Raw genomic sequence first — 16,941 nt, 5'->3', positions numbered from 1 at the left:
TGTGCCACACATACTAGTCCAAGGCTCCATTACAAACATCTCACACAAGCACTTGTATAGAAATATGGGTTCTTTTTTTCCCAAAAGTACTGCCTTGTATGTTCACAAAATAGTCCATAGTCATACCTACAGAACAGGACTAGATACTTACCAAAAACAGACTGACCACAGATTAGAAACAGAAGTGTGCAGACAAAAATGGAAACACCAGGGAGCTAGATACTGTTTGCATTTTCTTCTGTGCTATGCAAGCTCTTTTGCCAGTGTGGTATTAAAAAAACCCCAAATATTGTAGATGCAGGATCTCTTAAGGTGGGATATTTACTAAACTTAAGTTACAAAACAAGTCTACCTTTATTAGGGGGAGAGCTTGGGCTATAGCTCATACCTCCCACTTTTTTGCAGGGGCTGAGGTATGGGGTGCTAGCTGCAGTATGTGCCTCCACTTTCTCCCATAGGCATGAAGGAACTAAAGACATTGTTCTCACAACAGACAGCTTTGTAGGTATGCATGTTTATGCTCTCATTAAGACTTGGGTAGGAGGATCAATAAAGCAAGCAGCAGAAAACAAGAGGTAGCCCTACTCCATTGGTACAGATGGTTAGGTGTAGCTTGCAGGTGTACACACTATTCTATAACCAGTGCCATTTATAGCAGGTTTTCAACATGTGCACAGCACTGTAAGTCTCCAACCCTCCTTCTATTATCGCATATTTTATCAGGTTCATAGACAAAACCGCGGAAAACAAAGGCACGCGCCGACAACTGAGCACAAGACAGAGGCGCACGCTGAAGAAAATGACAGATTTTAGGGGCTCCGACAGGGGGTTTTGTTGGGGAGCCCCCCACTTTACTTAATACAGATCGCGGCGGCATTGTGGGTGGTTTGGGGGATTGTAACCCCCCTCATTATACTGTAAACTTAACTTTTTCCCTGTTTTTAGGGAAAAAGTGAAGTTTTCAGTAAAATGTGGGGGGGTTACAACCCCCCACAACGCGGCGTGATCTGTATAAAGTAAAGTGGGGGGTTCCCCCCTCCACAAACCCCCTTCGGAGCCCCTAAAAACAGTTATTTTCTTTGGCGCGCGCCTCCACGCTGCGCTCAGTTGTCAGCGTTCGCCTTTGTCTTCTGCGGTTTTGACCTCACACCTTTTATCATCATAGTCTTCTCTCCCCAGCCCTCCTGGCCTAGCAGCTCAGTGTCAAACTTCCACACAAAGCTACTGCTAGCATTACTTTAGCTATTCCATCAGGCAGCCTCAGGGTCTTTGCTAGCAGCCCACCTTCAATAATTAAACTTCCTCTTTCCTTGGAGGTGGCCAGCCTAGTAAAGGCCCCAAGGCTGCCTAATGGAATTGCTCTCCATGCCCCAACCCTTTAATCTCCCTCCCCAGCCCATAATCCGCCCCCAGGCCTACTGAGGTACCTAGTGATCCAGCAGCAGTCTTTGTGGCACGAGTGCAGCCCTCTCTCACTCCTGCCTCCTCATGGCTGCCTTCTAAAATAGCTGCCCCAACCTCAGAGCTGCTTGCAGCATTTCCTGATGTCATGGCAGCCATTTTAGATGACAGCCACGAGGAGGCAGGAGCAAGTGAGTGGACCGCACTCCTGTCACAATGACTCCTGCTGGACCATCAGGTACTACGGTAGGTCCTGGAAGAATTGTGGGGTTAGGGCCTGGAGAGGGGAGAGAACAGAGATGTCAGACCAGTGGGAGGGAAGGAAGGCGAGAGATGTCAAACCATGGAAATATGAAGTGAAGGTAAGACATGGAAAAGCAGATTAATGGAAAAAAGTTGAATGTTAAGTTAATGTCAAAGATGGATGGTGAAAGTGAAGGAGAGAAAACCAATCAATAGTTGCACCATCAGAAGTACAACCGGAAACTGGGAAAGGATGATTAGAAAAATAAAATCACCAAAACAAAGGAAGGAAAAATTATTTTATTTTCAATTTATTGATCAAAATGTGTCAGTTATAGCTGCTGTCTATTTTTCTGTAGATGTTACTGAGGTGACGCTGCCTATTTTAAAGTCATCTGCCTTGACCTCTAAAAAAAACAAAAAACCTCCAATATAAATAACATTTTCTCTGCATAGTGTGCTTTATGTGGTTGAACTGTGTGGTTACCATTATGTATTGTTAATAAGATTATATTGTATGTATATAAAAAATGAATAGAAGAAATCGCACTATTGTGGGGGTGGGGGTCCTCGGCTTGAAGTTGAGAAACACTGATTTATAGAATAGTTCTTGGGTGGGTTTCTTAATTGCATTATAAAGAAATCAGTTCAAATGTCTTTGTGCAAAGCATATTTTCAATCTAGATAGCTTAGGGTTTATAAACAATTGTGATACACATGCAGTAATAGTTCAATAGGATAGCATTCATTAACAAAGCTAGTTAGAAGATGAAACTTCTTACTGCCCATGAACTATGGCTTCCATCAAGCCCTAGCTTAAGTATCTAAATTCTGATATTTTATATACACAGTGAGCTAAATAGTAAGACAACACAAGAATACTTTTCTATACTAATAATCGTAATTTAGCAAGATATGTACCATTGCCCTATGATCAATGGTTCTTCAATCATCCATAGTTTGCAGCTTATTTAATGCTGGTCTATCATTTAAACACACATATACAAAATTCTAAAGTAAATGACTTTATTAATAAATATACATCCATGTGACTAAATATAGAACCTGAACACTACTCCATTCTCATACACATTTCACGAGTAGCTCAAGTTTATAGACAAGTAAAATCCATTCAGTATCAGACATTCTACAGCTTTGGACCAAGTCCTGATATTACACTAATGGGTATTTCCCTCCATAACCTTATGGAAAGATTTATGTATCATGAAGTAATCCAATTACACAAGGTATGAGCAATGAGCATCAAACTTCTTAAAAGACCTACTAGAGCATTGTTAATACTTTTAAGTGAATTTAAAATTAACAATAAAAAAGGTTAGCATTTGCTAGTCTTTCTAGAAATTAGAAACACATGTAAAAAAAAAAAAAGAGTATATTAATAGAGAGATTTTTATGATCTAAAATTATGAATTCATTGTAAATAAAGTATGGCAGGTTCAAGGCTCAAAAATCACCTATTAAGTTTCAAATTTGAGCTTCCAGCCTAACTAATGACTACTATTGAACTGGTAGGAGATTCCTGCCATCATCTCATTCCATGATAAAAACATTATGAAAAGTACCAGATAACACTATGTGGAAAGTAGATTACCAGGTTAAGCCTTTTATCTACTTAGTTTTGTTACTCACTGTGGGTCTTAAGGATTATTTCTGTTGGTTTGGAATAAATATTAGTTTTATAAAGAGAAACTAAGAGCATCAAGCAGTAAAGGAGATTTCCATGTGTAAACTGAACATTAGTTGGGTGGGCAATAAGACATTTCTGTCTGTCACCTTAAAAAGACTCCATTGTATCACTATACTATTACTTAGACCCATGCAAGCCAAAATAAACTACACTTCTCCCTCCGTATCCACGGGGGTTAGAGCCAGCCCGCGAATATTAAAAAACTGCAAATAATATTCGGGGCGGTTCTGCCGCTTCCCCCCGGCTATTTTAAGCCCTGTAAGCCCCCCCTTAAGCCTTACCTGGTGGTCTAGCGGGTTTTCGGGGCAAGAGCGATCTTCCCACGCTCCTACCCCGTGCAGATCACTCATAGGAAATGGCTGCCTTGAGCTCCCATTGTAGTAAGTCTTAAGGGGGGCTTACAGGGCTTAAAATAGCCCGAAAAATTAAAATGTGTTTTTTTTTTTTGTTTTAAAATCGCGAATAACCGAATCCACAGATGCTGAAACCGCGGATTCGGAGGGGGAAGTGTAGTAGCATTAAGTGATTTTTCAATAAAGGATACTGTGGGATTATATTTGAATTACATTAGGTAAACTGGAGTCAATACCACATATTTCATACATACAAGAAAACCTTAATAAAAAAAAGTAACAGATAAAGGACCAAATTAGTAGATATCTTTGCCCCAAACATACAATGTAAGGAATTTTTCATTGGAATCACCACTGCTCCATACACATACACACAAAAAAAAGCAAAAGCACTAATTTTGCCTTATACATGGAAAACAAAGTGAAAAAGTTCTTCCTTTATCTTTTACAAAGACTTACACATACAATATTGTAAAAAAAAAAAAAAAAAAAAGAGAAAAAAATACTTTGAAGCTGATAATTATCTAAACAGAATAAAAGACTTACAAAATTTTTTTAAAAAACTTTGCAAGAAATGCATACCAGAAGAAAGATGACATTGAAATATAAGCATCTTAATTTTGTATTTAATTTTACTGTTATCAATTCAGGTAAGGCCAAAACGCACTGCATTTTTCAGGTCATTTACAGAAGCTACATACAATCTTACTTCATCTCAGCCTCCCCTTCTGTCCAGCATGGTTCCATTACATACATTTGTATCAAGGATACAACAATCATTGAAAAATACCCAGCAAGTCTTCCTGAGGTTTTAGGATTTATAAAAATGGTGTGTCAAGCCCACTCCCATCTAATGAATCCAGGTCCCTTTAGAAATCACATCACACCATGTATTCTTTCTAGGGAACATAATTCCTTTTTAAGATGCTAAAACACTGGTGAACATTATGAAGTTTTACATTTATCAACATATTTGATATACAAAGTTCATAAGTTCAACAATAAAACATTAGCACTGTCTTGACGCACAGCACAGCACCATATAGCAGATGCAGAAGGCAGACCAAAGAGGAACAAACAGGAAAACAAGAGAAATGTACAGTGGCCACATGCAATGCTCCTTGCCAGACAGCTGTGCCACATTTGTTTTAGATAAGAGAGAAAGCAGTAGTCTTGTGTGTTGAATATTGCGTACAACAAAATGGATATATTAAAAAAAAAAGTGAATTACCAAATATTTCATGTGTCAGAAGTTACACCAATTGGATCAAATGCCCAGTTCATTAACAAAGTACAGTGGGCTTCAGCATGAAGAACTCTTATTTTAGTAGCATTTAGCTGCCAGTAGTTTATCAAATGATTAAGAAGCCATCCAGTCCAGCAATGTATATGGTCTGTACAATGCCAAGTTTGTTGAGGTCTTATTTTTTTGATTTGCCAGTGCCTATGAACCCAATCCCAATATACAATTCAACACCTCTTACAGTATAAGTCCAGCTCATTATGTCTTAGGCATCACTGGAACACCTGATGGCTTGCTGCTTTTTTCCTGATAAAAAAGGTATGATGAAAAATGGCATCTGTTCTTAAGTCAGTCAAAAACATCAGAATTTACATCTTAGAAAAATTCTATCATGCTCAACAGCAATTTCTGCTCCCAGGCCACTGATATTTGGTATTATAATCCTGTATTTTAGTATCTTTTTATGTAGCAGCTTTTCCCCATCAAACGTATTATTTACATCTTGCTTAAACTTACCATAAATATATGCAATATTAATGAGGATTCTTCATATACAGTGTTCTATAAAATATACACCATCTAGTCTAAAACAGAACATTCGGATGTAAAGAGCTAATCTAGCAAAGAAACACAATATTACTTAGGCCAGCACTTATCAAGCTTTCTGTGGCTATGACCATTATTGTGACCACAAAGTATGTGATTACTGTAGCCAAGGGCTGATGTTTTGTTTACAGCATACCCAGGTCATGATCCAAAACATGAATTTTACAACCCCATTTGGGGTAGACAAGTGAGAAGCCCTAATTTAGGCTTTTCCCAAATTAACAAACATAGATTACATTTTAAGTAGGACTGCACATCAATTAATTACAATTAAAAATTTTAATCGCATAAAGCATCTTCCCCCCTTCCTCACATTTCCTTCTATACTTGTACAGTGGTGAATTCTCAGAACCAACATGTTTTAGTTGCTAACATTAAACTAAATCATTTTTCTTACCTTTGTTGCCTGGTGATTTTAAAGATAGAACAAAATGATTAGAAAAATAAAAATCATCAGGCAACAAAGGTAAGAAAAATGATTTAGTTTAATGTTAGCAATTAAAACATGTTGGTTCTAAGAATTCACTTCTGTTGTCTATATTTTCCACTGTATGAGTACAGAAGGAAGGAAGTGTGAGGGGCAGACACTTTATGCGATTAAAATTTTTAAATGCAATTAAATCGATGTGCAGCCCTAATTTTAAGAATTACTTTACTGCGCTGTTAAAACATTGTAAAGTACATCTTGATTACAAATTACTGTTATAAAACATAGGGAACATTGTTCTTATGCAGCTGCAACATCAGCAACTGAAAACATAGTAAAACTAAAACCAAACTATATTAACTGAATATTAACAAGTCTATGTCCGCCACAAAAGATTCTTCTGTTTGTCATTGGGGTTTTGGGTTTTGTTTTGTTTTTTAATTTCTCTCTTCTTGGCTGTGGTCACACTACTATTGAGCTTGATCTTCAGAACACACTGTACAACACAATACAATGGATTGACAGGGTAAGAGGTACATTATATGAAGGACCTGGAACTATCATGTATTTTAGAATGGATATGATTAATTTGTAGCATTTCACCAACATGCTAGTAACCACTTAAGTGTCTGAAACACGAACTGATTTGTTACCTGTCTCTGGCTAGCTTTCCAAATATCAGCACTGATATTTCAAGATCTTATTATCAGCAAATAATTGGCACCTCTCAGATAACAGTATATTCTATATTTCTCCCTGTAACACAGATCTTTCTAAATTTTTCACAGATTTGTTTTACCATGTAACACTCGGTCTAATCCCTCCTCTGTGCTGGCATTCAAATTTTAAGCGCTATGTATCAACAGTACTTCCTTCCATTTTTTTTATTTAGTTATGTAACCACTGTTTTAATCTTCATATGGTAGCTAATAATAGTATTCTTTGAAAAAAAAAAAATCTATAGCATGACAAATGCAAAATGAAGCTAAAATCTCTTCAGATACCTGCTAAGTAGGATTCCAGTAACTGTACTGAGTCCTTTGAATTAAGTTAAATATAAAAACCCTTGAAAATGTTTCAAGGCTTGGAATTTTCTGACCATTAAAAAGGTAGTAAATTAATTATCTCTATTCATTAGACTGCTCGACTTTGCTATTATTTTCCCCAACCATATGAAGTTCTCTGTTATGGACTGAGGCATAGGGAAAAGCTGCACTGTTGCATGAATAACCTAGATGTGCAAGCCGTGATCGAGTTTTAATGCTACCTGGAGGTCTCCCTGGACTGACTTTGTATCCTGCAGCTTTAGTTGTGCCCAAAGGTCTGCCTGGACTTGTCTTAAATCCAGCTGCTTTGGTGGTCCCAAGAGGTCGGCCTGTGCTGGTTCTATATCCTGCAGATTTGGTGGTTCCCGATGGTCTACCACGTTTACCAGACCTACTGAGGTTTTTCTTTTTCTTTATATCTTTTGAATCTAAATTCCGGCTGCTTGTTGTCTGCAAGTGTGTTTCACTGAATGCTTCTTGCCTCTGACAAGCACTGGGCTTTTGGCTCATTGTGTGGCTGTATTTGTTTTCTTGTGTTGAATACAAGTCATATTGATCAGTTGTTCTCACACTGTCTTCATTAAGGCATGATGTTTTGCCAGTCCCACAAAAAGGTGGATTACCACTTGCAACTGGACGCATCATCTTCTGGTTAAAAAAAAAAGATAAGAGTATAATATTTATTATAAAATAAAAAAAAGGTTTTGATTCTTATATAAACAGCAAATAAATTGTTCAGCAAACACCACAACCAACCATACTTGTACCTCAGAATACTGCTTTTCTGCTAATAATCATCCATTAATATAATATTTTTGATGAGCATTTACTATGGATTGCCTTTGTGGTTCAAATAAGCAATGTGATAAAACCAAGATGTTCTATGTAATGCAAATGAATATAAGACAGTATCATTTTTACATTTGAGAATTGAGAAACAAGACAAAATACATCCCATTTTCTTTACAGCTCCAGTTTTGTTCAGGCAAAACAAAGATTTAACTGGGAGGAAGCATCTTCTATCATCAGTTCCATCATAGAGGAGGCTGAAGGTCTGATTTTACAGTCACTGGAACAGAGATCAAACCACCCATTAAAAAAACGTGCCAGAAGGAATAGGTGCATATTAAACTTGAATGTTTATATTCACCAACGAAATCAGCCCCAAGTCACTTTAACCTTACTGTTCATCTGAACATTAGATACATTTCTGGTCATTTACTTTATCCTCTAGGAATGTGTGCAGTTGTTTTAAAGTACAAGGAAATGCCCACAATACATCTTAAAGGTCAGAGCACTTGAAAGGTGCAACAAAACTTATTCTTTGACTTTGCATTTGTCCATATTAGGTTTCATCTAGCATTTGGGTTTAATATTCAAACCCTGTTTTCAGGGTTCTCAAAACTAAACTAAACCTTAAGTTTATATACCACATCCTCTCCATAATTATAGAGCTCGACACGATTTACAAGAGCTTAATATAGGAAGGAATAGAATAATGGGATTGGAGGTAGAGTACAGGGGGAAGAGAGCAATTACATTTTTGTGAAAAGCCAAGTTTTCAGGTGCTTACGGAATAATTGGAAAGAGCCCAGATTCCGTAATGGGACAGTAAAAGATTATTCCAAAGCCCTGTGATTCTGAAGAAGAGAGATTTTCCCCCATAGAGAATACCTTGTAGCGAGGGGAAGGATAGTTTAAATCTTTGGGTGGGCCTGGTGGTGTTGGGACTCGAGGAGTTACAAGATAGTAGAATTAGGGGAGGGAGGATGCCGTGAAGGATCTTAAAAGCTAGGCAGGTGCATTTGAAATGAACCCTGGAAATTTGGGAACCAGTGAAGTTTGACCAGAAGTGGGGAGACATAATCAAATTTGCGTTTTGCGAAGATCAACTTGGCCGCAGTGTTCTGGATTAGCTGAAGTCTTTGAAGACTTTTTTTTAGTTAGACTTAGATAGATGCCATTACAGTAGTCTAGTCTGGAGAGGATGATAGATTGAACAAGGACGGCAAAATGTTGTTGGTGGAAGCAGGATCTTACTTTCCTCAACATGTGGAGGCTACTACCACTCTCTATGCTACTCATCCAGTATGGAACACAATTCACGAAACTGAGGACAGACAGCAAGTCACACCAGGCAAATACCAACACATGCTATATAACATGGTCTTGTCTTTCAAGGTGATACGTTAACTGTAAAGATGTAGTGGACAAGAATCTATAACTAATGGTCTAACAGGAAACTAATAAAAACAGATTTGAAAAATGCAGAACTTGCAACATATGATGGTTGAAATAGATAATGCTAATACTGACAAGTACACTAGCTCTCTTTTGTCCATAAGCCACTTCATGTACAATAAGACTCACATGCAGAGGACAGGGCAAGAATAATTACTACAATCTACATTAAGTGCAATTTATTAACCATGTGTTTAGCAAGAAATGCCTGGCTAATTAAAACAAGGATTAGTTCTCAGAAAAGCAAAAATTGGCTTTCTGAGCATTCAAGCAAACTATGCCAAAATTTACTAACTTTTTAAAATTTAGATATTACTTTAATTGTGAAAAATTATCAATCCAAGTAAAACCCTTTAATAGTTGTTTTGCTGTCTTCTCAATGGGGAAAGTTCACATTGCAATTAAAAATATTGATAAAGTTCAAGCAGAACATTTGAATAAGGCCATTAAACTGAAAAGCTTTGATTTTTGAAAGAAAAACCGAGAGCCAAAGAGAAAAAAAAGTCAATACCATATTTGGAAATAATTTTGAGTCAAGAAAAATAATCAAAGTGAAGCAAAATTCCTAACTAGGTCACATGACTAACACACACACACACGCGCTTCCTCATTCCCCTGCTCAAACATAGCAATGAAACCAACTTTCAGGGTTTGTCTATCCGTGCCTGTGTGTATGATGAGGGCTGAGAGCAGTCTTTAAATTTCATTCTCCTATGAAAATTTAGATTTTCACTTCTATACATTGCTTGATCCACACCACCAAACCTAACGTGTGCAAAATGCCTAAAAACTAATGCTGAAAAAAAAAAAGGGACAGAACACATACACATTTCTGTTAATTGTTTGAGTCCATACAAACCACACAGAGCAAGATAGTAAACAAGTTTTATAACAAATACTTTGGAAGAGATGCAGGGAAAAAAAATCCAAATTAAATCAGGCAAGAATCTGAGGCCTGGATTTTCAAACACCCGCATTAAAAAGCGAAGGTCTGCTAACGCAGCCGTTTTGATAGCGAATTGAAAAAAGCGAGCCACTAAAAAAATAAAAATAAAAAATCACACATGCAAATGAAATCTGCGGACAGCAGCAAAGATTCACTAAATTTGCATGTGCTCATCGCTGGCGATAGTGATGGGCATAAGCACAGAAAAATGCATAAAGAAAAACAAAACAAAACAGCGGGAGAGATGTTCAATCTCTCCCACTGTCAACCAACAAACCCTGCTCAGCAGCATGACAGATGCCAATTCTCTCCCCCTGTCAAGAAACTCATGCTGCCAGCAAACAACCCCCCCCCCCCGAGAATGGCAGCGACACCCTCCCCCTGCAGCAAGAGAGATGCCCCCACTCTCCCACTGGCAAGTGACCCCCCTGCCATAGAACACCTCCCCCCGCCTCCAACACCCCCTCCCTCTTACCTCCAAATAGACTCCCTCCTCACAGATGACCTGCATCATCAAAAATGGGAAGGGGCCTAAGGCACTGATTGACTCGGACGCCCCATAGGAGGGGCCTTAGGCCCCTTCCCGGTGCATCCCAAGATGCACCAGGAAGGGGAAGGCCCATTTTTGACGAAACAGGCCAGCTGGGAGGAGGGTGTCCATATCCCTCCATGCATCTACACTTCTCCCTCCCTATTTGCAGGGGTTAGGGGCAGAGCCGGCCCGCAAATAGGGAAAAATCACAAATAACTTTTGGCTGGCTCTGACCCATCCCCAGACCTTACCTGGTGGTCTAGTGGTGACGTAGGGTAGGAGCAATCTTCCCACACTCCTGCCCCGTGCAGAGCCATGCTGCTGAGTTCCTGTGGTCTCACGAGACTACAACAGGAACTCTCTGTTGTAATCTCATGAGACCACGGGAACTCACAGCACGGCTCTGCACGGGGCAGGAGTGTAGAAAGATCACTCCTGCCCCATGTCACCGCTAGACCACCAGGTAAGGTCCATGCTCCAATCGCCCCCACGCCATCTCCGATCGCTCCCCCACTCCCTCCGTCCCAGGGCTGTTTTTTCTCTGGGGGGGATGGGGGAAAAAATTCAGATAATCGAAACCGCGAACAGGGAGGGGGAAGTGTATATGGAAGTAAGGGGGAGAGGTGTTATATGGCAGGTGGGATGCAGCTGGGATTTCTTGGTAGCGGGAGAGTGTGGGCATCTCTCCCGCTGCTGGGAAGGGGGTGTGTGAACAGGTGGCATTTCTTGGCAGCAAGAGAGTGTGGGCATCTCTCCTGCTGTGAGGGGGGAGTGTTGGCTGGCAGCAGGAGAGAAATCAGCATCTCCGCCACTGCAGGGGATGGGTGTTGTGATTCAGTGGGAGAGAATGGGCATCTCTCCCGCTGCATCACAACACAGGCTTTCTAGTAGTCTCTGACTGGCACCAAAAGCAGACGCCGCTTTTAGAAAATGGCTTAAGATTGTTGAAGAGCCCATTTGCATGTCAGCAGCGGGAGAGATGCCACTTCTATTGACAGATAATCCATTTTGATAATCCGCAGCTAAAATGTTTACAGGCTAAACCATCGGTAAACAGTTTAGCGACGGCATTAAGGTTTTGAGAATCTGGCCCTGAAGGAGCTTGAATTTCTCTCATACCTTGAACAGTAAATAAGAAGGCAATTTACATTCAGGTACAGAAGATACTTCCCTGTGCCCAAACCACTTCATGAAACAACTTGTCCAGAGTCAAAACAGTAGCAGCAAGAATTGAACCTCGTTTCCTTGGTCTTTAGCCTACTGCTCTTCAACACTATCTGGAAGTAGTAGTTTCTGCTCAAATTCAGTGTGATCCAGTCTGGGTAAATATTAACAAAACACAATATTCAACAGAGAGATAAGTAACCAGTGCAAATAATGATAGGAGGAGATTAGATGAAAGCGGCATGGAGGCTCAGAAAAAAAGGTCGCAGAATTTCACAAAAGTTTAAAGGGAAAGAAATTCTGAATTTTAATAGTTCAGATGAAGAGCATGATGTTTATTAAAAATTTTAATATACCACTAATAATTGGTTACAACAGAAACCAGAATGCATGATAAAGAACTCCATAAAGATTGGAATGTAAAGATCTGTCCTTTCATACAATCAAGCTTAAAAAAGATTAAAAACTAAGGCCCCCTTTTACTAAGCAGCAGGAGAGATTTCTACAGCGTCATGGGTGCTAAATGCTCTTACACTCACAGGAATTCTGAGCGTCAGAGCATTTAGTGCTCCGGACTTGTACTGCGTCTTAGTAAAACGAGGGGTAAATCATAACACCCAAGAACCCTCTGCCTTGCAATTACAAACCTAAACAGAGGCACATTTCCTAAGCTCTTCCCTGTGAATTCCATTCATCTGGCAGGTCCCTCGTCTGTACCCTTCTCCTCCACTGCCAACTCCAGATTCCGTCCCTTCTTTGCTGCACTGTGTGCCTAGAACAGGTTGCCAGTCAACAGTCATCTCTAGCAGTATTCAAATCCAAGCTAAAAGCCCACTTTTTTGAAGCTGCTTTCAACTCTTACTCCCACTCACTGTCAGATACCTAAACTCATCATCTCATTCCTTCTGGTAGAAACTCCCCAACCCCGAGATGTCCTGTCTGTCCAAATTAGATTGTAAGCTCTTCTGAGAAGGGACCTTCTATTCAATGTTAAATGTACAGTGCTGTGCACATCTTTCAGCACTACAGAAATGATAAATACTAGTAGTACAGATGGTAGGAGTCTAATCAGCAGACAAGACTTGTTGCCACATCAAAGGTAGACAAGTGATGCCATTTAACAGTAGTTCATTTAAATCCAAAACCAACTTCTACAGTTAATTGGCAAATTGTCTAAGATTAGTATCTATATGTAAAAACGTAACATGTTCCAAGTTTTTAGAATATGACACAGGGACAAAGTTTGTCCCTGTTCCCACAAGCTCTGTCCTCGTCCCTGCAGTTACCCATCCCCGTCTCATTCAGAACAGAATGAATATGCAGTCACTCTGCTGTCTAATCCAGTCCTCTTCTCCTGATGCTCCTTCTGGCCTGCCTACCTCAACCCCATGCTCTACAGCTCCACTTCCTTTTTGTCTCCAAATTAAGCCCCGAGAAGGACAACCTATATACAAGGAGTACATGCTCACAAATCAGTTTATGTTTCCACCAGCTCATTGTTACACATACCTCCAGAAGAATTTTTAGGTCAGATGACTTAAGTCCATAATGTTAACCACTTTCTACAGTGTTACAAGTTATTTGACCTCATCCCTAGAGAATCAGTTGTCACTGAAAAATCATGTTTTCTCCTATATATGAGTTATACATATAGCTGTCATAGAATAAGAAGTCTCATCCCTGTTGATACCATACCATTGTTCAGGGCATTTACCTGTAACCATAATGGAGACAGTCACCTCTGCACAAATAACAGCAAATCCAATAAAAGAGAGCAGAGTGAGCCTGGTCTTCAAACAATGCTTTAATGTCAATAAACAATTAAAATCATACATAACAATTGTATCATAAAAACATCTTCAAGTCATGGACTCAACATGGTCTGTGTTTCAGCTAATCACCTGCATCAGGAGTCCCAAAAGGCAAGTCAAGCCAATAGTAAAAGTCAAAGTCAAATCTGTGAGGATACAAGATAAAAGAAACTATCGCACAGCAATCTTGCTGGATAAAAAGCTGCCAGAGTTTATTCAGCGCTTTCCATCACATGCAAGATTGGGATATGTTTAACAACTGCAGTATTTGTGCAACCAGAACTATATTAACTGCTGGCTGGATTGCCTGACAGCACACCTCTGGTACTCATATAAATGCCAAAAAATCATGTAGCAATATGGAGGAGAGTTGTTAAACTCATGTCCAAGGAGTTCATATTTCATGCCTGGTTAGCTGCACTTTATTTATGGCATAGTTAAAGCCTGTTACTAAAGCTGAACATGTTGACTCGTTTGACTATACTAATTAGTATATTTTTTTCAAACAGTAATATTTGGGATGTTGGTCACACAAACTACACCTTAGCATTTTGCATTTTCATTCAGTTTATGGACCCTTTTACTAAAATGCAGTGAGTTTTAGCACTTTAGTAAAAATTAACACACAGCAAAGTTGTGTAGTAATTGAGGAACTGCCCAGCACACCTCTGCATTTTCAGCACTGAAGATGGTACTTAGGTGCCCTCAAGACAATGTACTAACTGCATTAAGGCAAGTGGATCTGAAGGCGACGAAGCAGTGTGACCAGATGGTGGCTGTAGCCAGAAGGATGCTAGGTAGCAGAAGGAAGTGCTGATGCCCCTCTAAGGTTATTAGTGAGGCCCCACTTGGAAATATTGTGTTCAGTTTTGGAGGTCCTAAATGGCAAAGGATATGGGAAGACTTGAAGCAACCCAGAGAAAGATGACAAAAATGGTAAGGGGTTTAAGCCAAAAGACATAGAAGAAGAAACTGCAAGAGCTGAATATTTGTACTCTAGAGGAGAGGAGCGACAGGAGACATATGATACAGAGGTTTAAATATTTGAAAGGTATTAATCTTTTTCAGAGAAAAGGAAATTGGTAAAACTAGGACATAATTTGAGGTTGAGGTGTAGGAGTAATGTTAGGAAGTTCTTTTTTCATGGAGAGGGTAGTAGACGCCTGGAATGCCCTCCCAAGGGAGGTGATGGAGAGGAAAACGATGACTGAATTCAAAAAAGAATGAACACAGAGGATTGCCAACTAGAAATCTGAATGGGCAAACTTTAATGGTCTGAATCATGCCAAGGAGATGGTTTGGATAGGCTGGATTAAGCTTCAATGGCAACTCCAGTAGTTGGAACCTAAGGACAGTACAGGATGGACTTCTAAGGTTTGTGGCCCAGAAGAAACAAAGAAAAAAAAGGAATTCAATCATAATGCATGTAATTACAGGGCAGACTACATGGACCATTCAAGTCTTTATCTACCATCATTTACTATGTTACAGTATGCAATCTATGCCCATAACCCATGCAATTACCACACAAGTTGGCATGCACTACCATATCACTACAGTAAGTTACCACTACTGCACTCGCTAATTCACATGCTAACTGATTAAACATTTCTTTATGAGCCACTTACAAAATAAAATTACACATAAAACGGCCTTTAATATGGCATTAAACAGCACATTAGTGATGCCCCATAACTATGTTTGAACAATTTGGGAAAGTCCAAAATAAAATAAACCAATCAAAAAAATCCACACCCCTTTAAAGTTATCTAATTACTTAACATAGCAGTATTTGGTTAACCACCCCACCTCATATCGTTACTGAATGGACACACAGGTAAGAGAAACAGAAACTGTAGGATGCTAACACCACAGATGTATACACCATTTACTAGCATTAGTACCAGAAATGTAACATTAGAAATAGGTCTAGTGCTGTATACGTTATGAATTACCGATCAAAGCAAGCTATTTTCCTAGTCACCTTTTCATAAGACTAGTCATACTGGTTCAGACCAATGGAATCCATCTAGCCCAGTATCCTCTTTCCACAGTGGCCAATGCAGGTCACCAGTACCTGGCAAAAACCCAAAGAGTAGCAAGATTCCATGCTACCATCCCCAAGGCAAGCAGTTGTTCCCCCCCCCCCACCCCCCTACACACACGTCTGTCTTTAATAACATACTTGCATGGTCTGTGTCTGTATATGGCCGTTTGGTGGAGGATGGGCTGGGGAGGGCTTCAATGCATATTCATTGGGTTTCCCCAATGAATATGCATTGAAAGCAGTGCATGCACATAGATCTCAGGCCTATTCATTGGGAGAAATCCTGAAAATCCGACTGGATTGCAGCCCTCAAGGAGGGACTTTGAGACCCCTGGTGTAGATGGACTGGAGTGTAGATGGCTTGGAGGGTGTAGATGGACAGAGACTTCAGTAGTTGGAACCTAAGAACAGTACCGGGCAAAGCTTTGTATTCTTGCCCAGAAATAGCTAAGGAGGAAAAAAAATCCCCCAACAAATTTTTAGATTGAATCAGGTTGGGCAGACTGGATGGACCATTCGGATCTTTATCTGCCGTCATCTACTATAGTTGTTACTATGAATTTTTCCTCCAGGAACTGGTCCAAACTTTTTTTTTTTAACCCAGCTATGTTAACCACTAAATGACTTATTACTTGGTTGAACAGGATAAGATTGCCTCTAGTAATTGTTTTCCTATCATATTTTAAAAACCCAAAGTCGGGGGTCAAGGACTCTTGGGTTGCCCTAGTGGACAGACAAGAGATTGCAGTTATTCCATCTCTTCAGAAACCCTGCCCCGCCTCCTCCTCATAGGGTCCATTTTTCCCCCCCTGTACTTCTAAATAGAGAAGGTGTTTGTGGACTGGTATAAACCAAAGGCCACAAGCCCCCAACTGGCTCCTAGGCCCGAGGGAAGAGGCGCTCACCTTCGGCAGCTCCTGCTCCGGGGCCTGGCGCTCCCCGCCGCTCCTCGGCAGCCTGACCGGCGCCCGCTTCCTCCGGCCACCGCGCTCCACGGCCGCGGCGGAACTGAGGGCAAAAGCGCTCCGTCCCCCGAGCGAAGGAAGAAGAAGGAGGGAACGTGCGCGTCGGTAAAGAACCCCCCGCCCACCCCCACCCCTGACACCGGGAGCCGAGCGCGAAGCCTAACAGACGCCCGTCAGCTCGGCGGCCATTTTAGAGATTGGCCAGGGC

At 40.2% G+C, this 16,941-nt stretch overlaps 1 protein-coding gene across 12 annotated transcripts; it reads right to left on the bottom strand.

Annotated features, from left to right (window-relative positions):
* Positions 1–3,750: 3,750 nt before the first annotated feature.
* On the bottom strand, positions 3,751–16,941 carry C18H5orf24 (chromosome 18 C5orf24 homolog). 12 transcript variants are annotated; one of them, XM_033927419.1, is made up of 4 exons: positions 16,674–16,866; positions 11,983–12,064; positions 7,983–8,096; positions 3,751–7,675 (listed from the first exon to the last, which is right to left on the bottom strand). In XM_033927419.1, exons 3-4 carry the CDS (start codon positions 7,983–7,985, stop codon positions 7,109–7,111), a joined length of 570 nt encoding a protein of 189 aa, XP_033783310.1. In that variant the 5' UTR covers positions 7,986–8,096; positions 11,983–12,064; positions 16,674–16,866; the 3' UTR covers positions 3,751–7,108. The 12 variants fall into 12 exon arrangements, with proteins under 12 accessions (XP_033783310.1, XP_033783315.1, XP_033783317.1 ...); XM_033927424.1 differs by lacking the exon at positions 7,983–8,096 and having other exon boundaries at positions 11,918–12,064; positions 16,674–16,867; XM_033927426.1 differs by lacking the exon at positions 7,983–8,096 and having other exon boundaries at positions 16,674–16,867.

The sequence above is a fragment of the Geotrypetes seraphini genome, chromosome 18, assembly GCF_902459505.1.
Source record: "Geotrypetes seraphini chromosome 18, aGeoSer1.1, whole genome shotgun sequence".
NCBI lineage: Eukaryota > Metazoa > Chordata > Amphibia > Gymnophiona > Dermophiidae > Geotrypetes > Geotrypetes seraphini.
The sequence above is the reverse complement of the archived record's forward strand: the minus strand, read 5'-3'. Positions and strand labels throughout refer to the sequence as shown.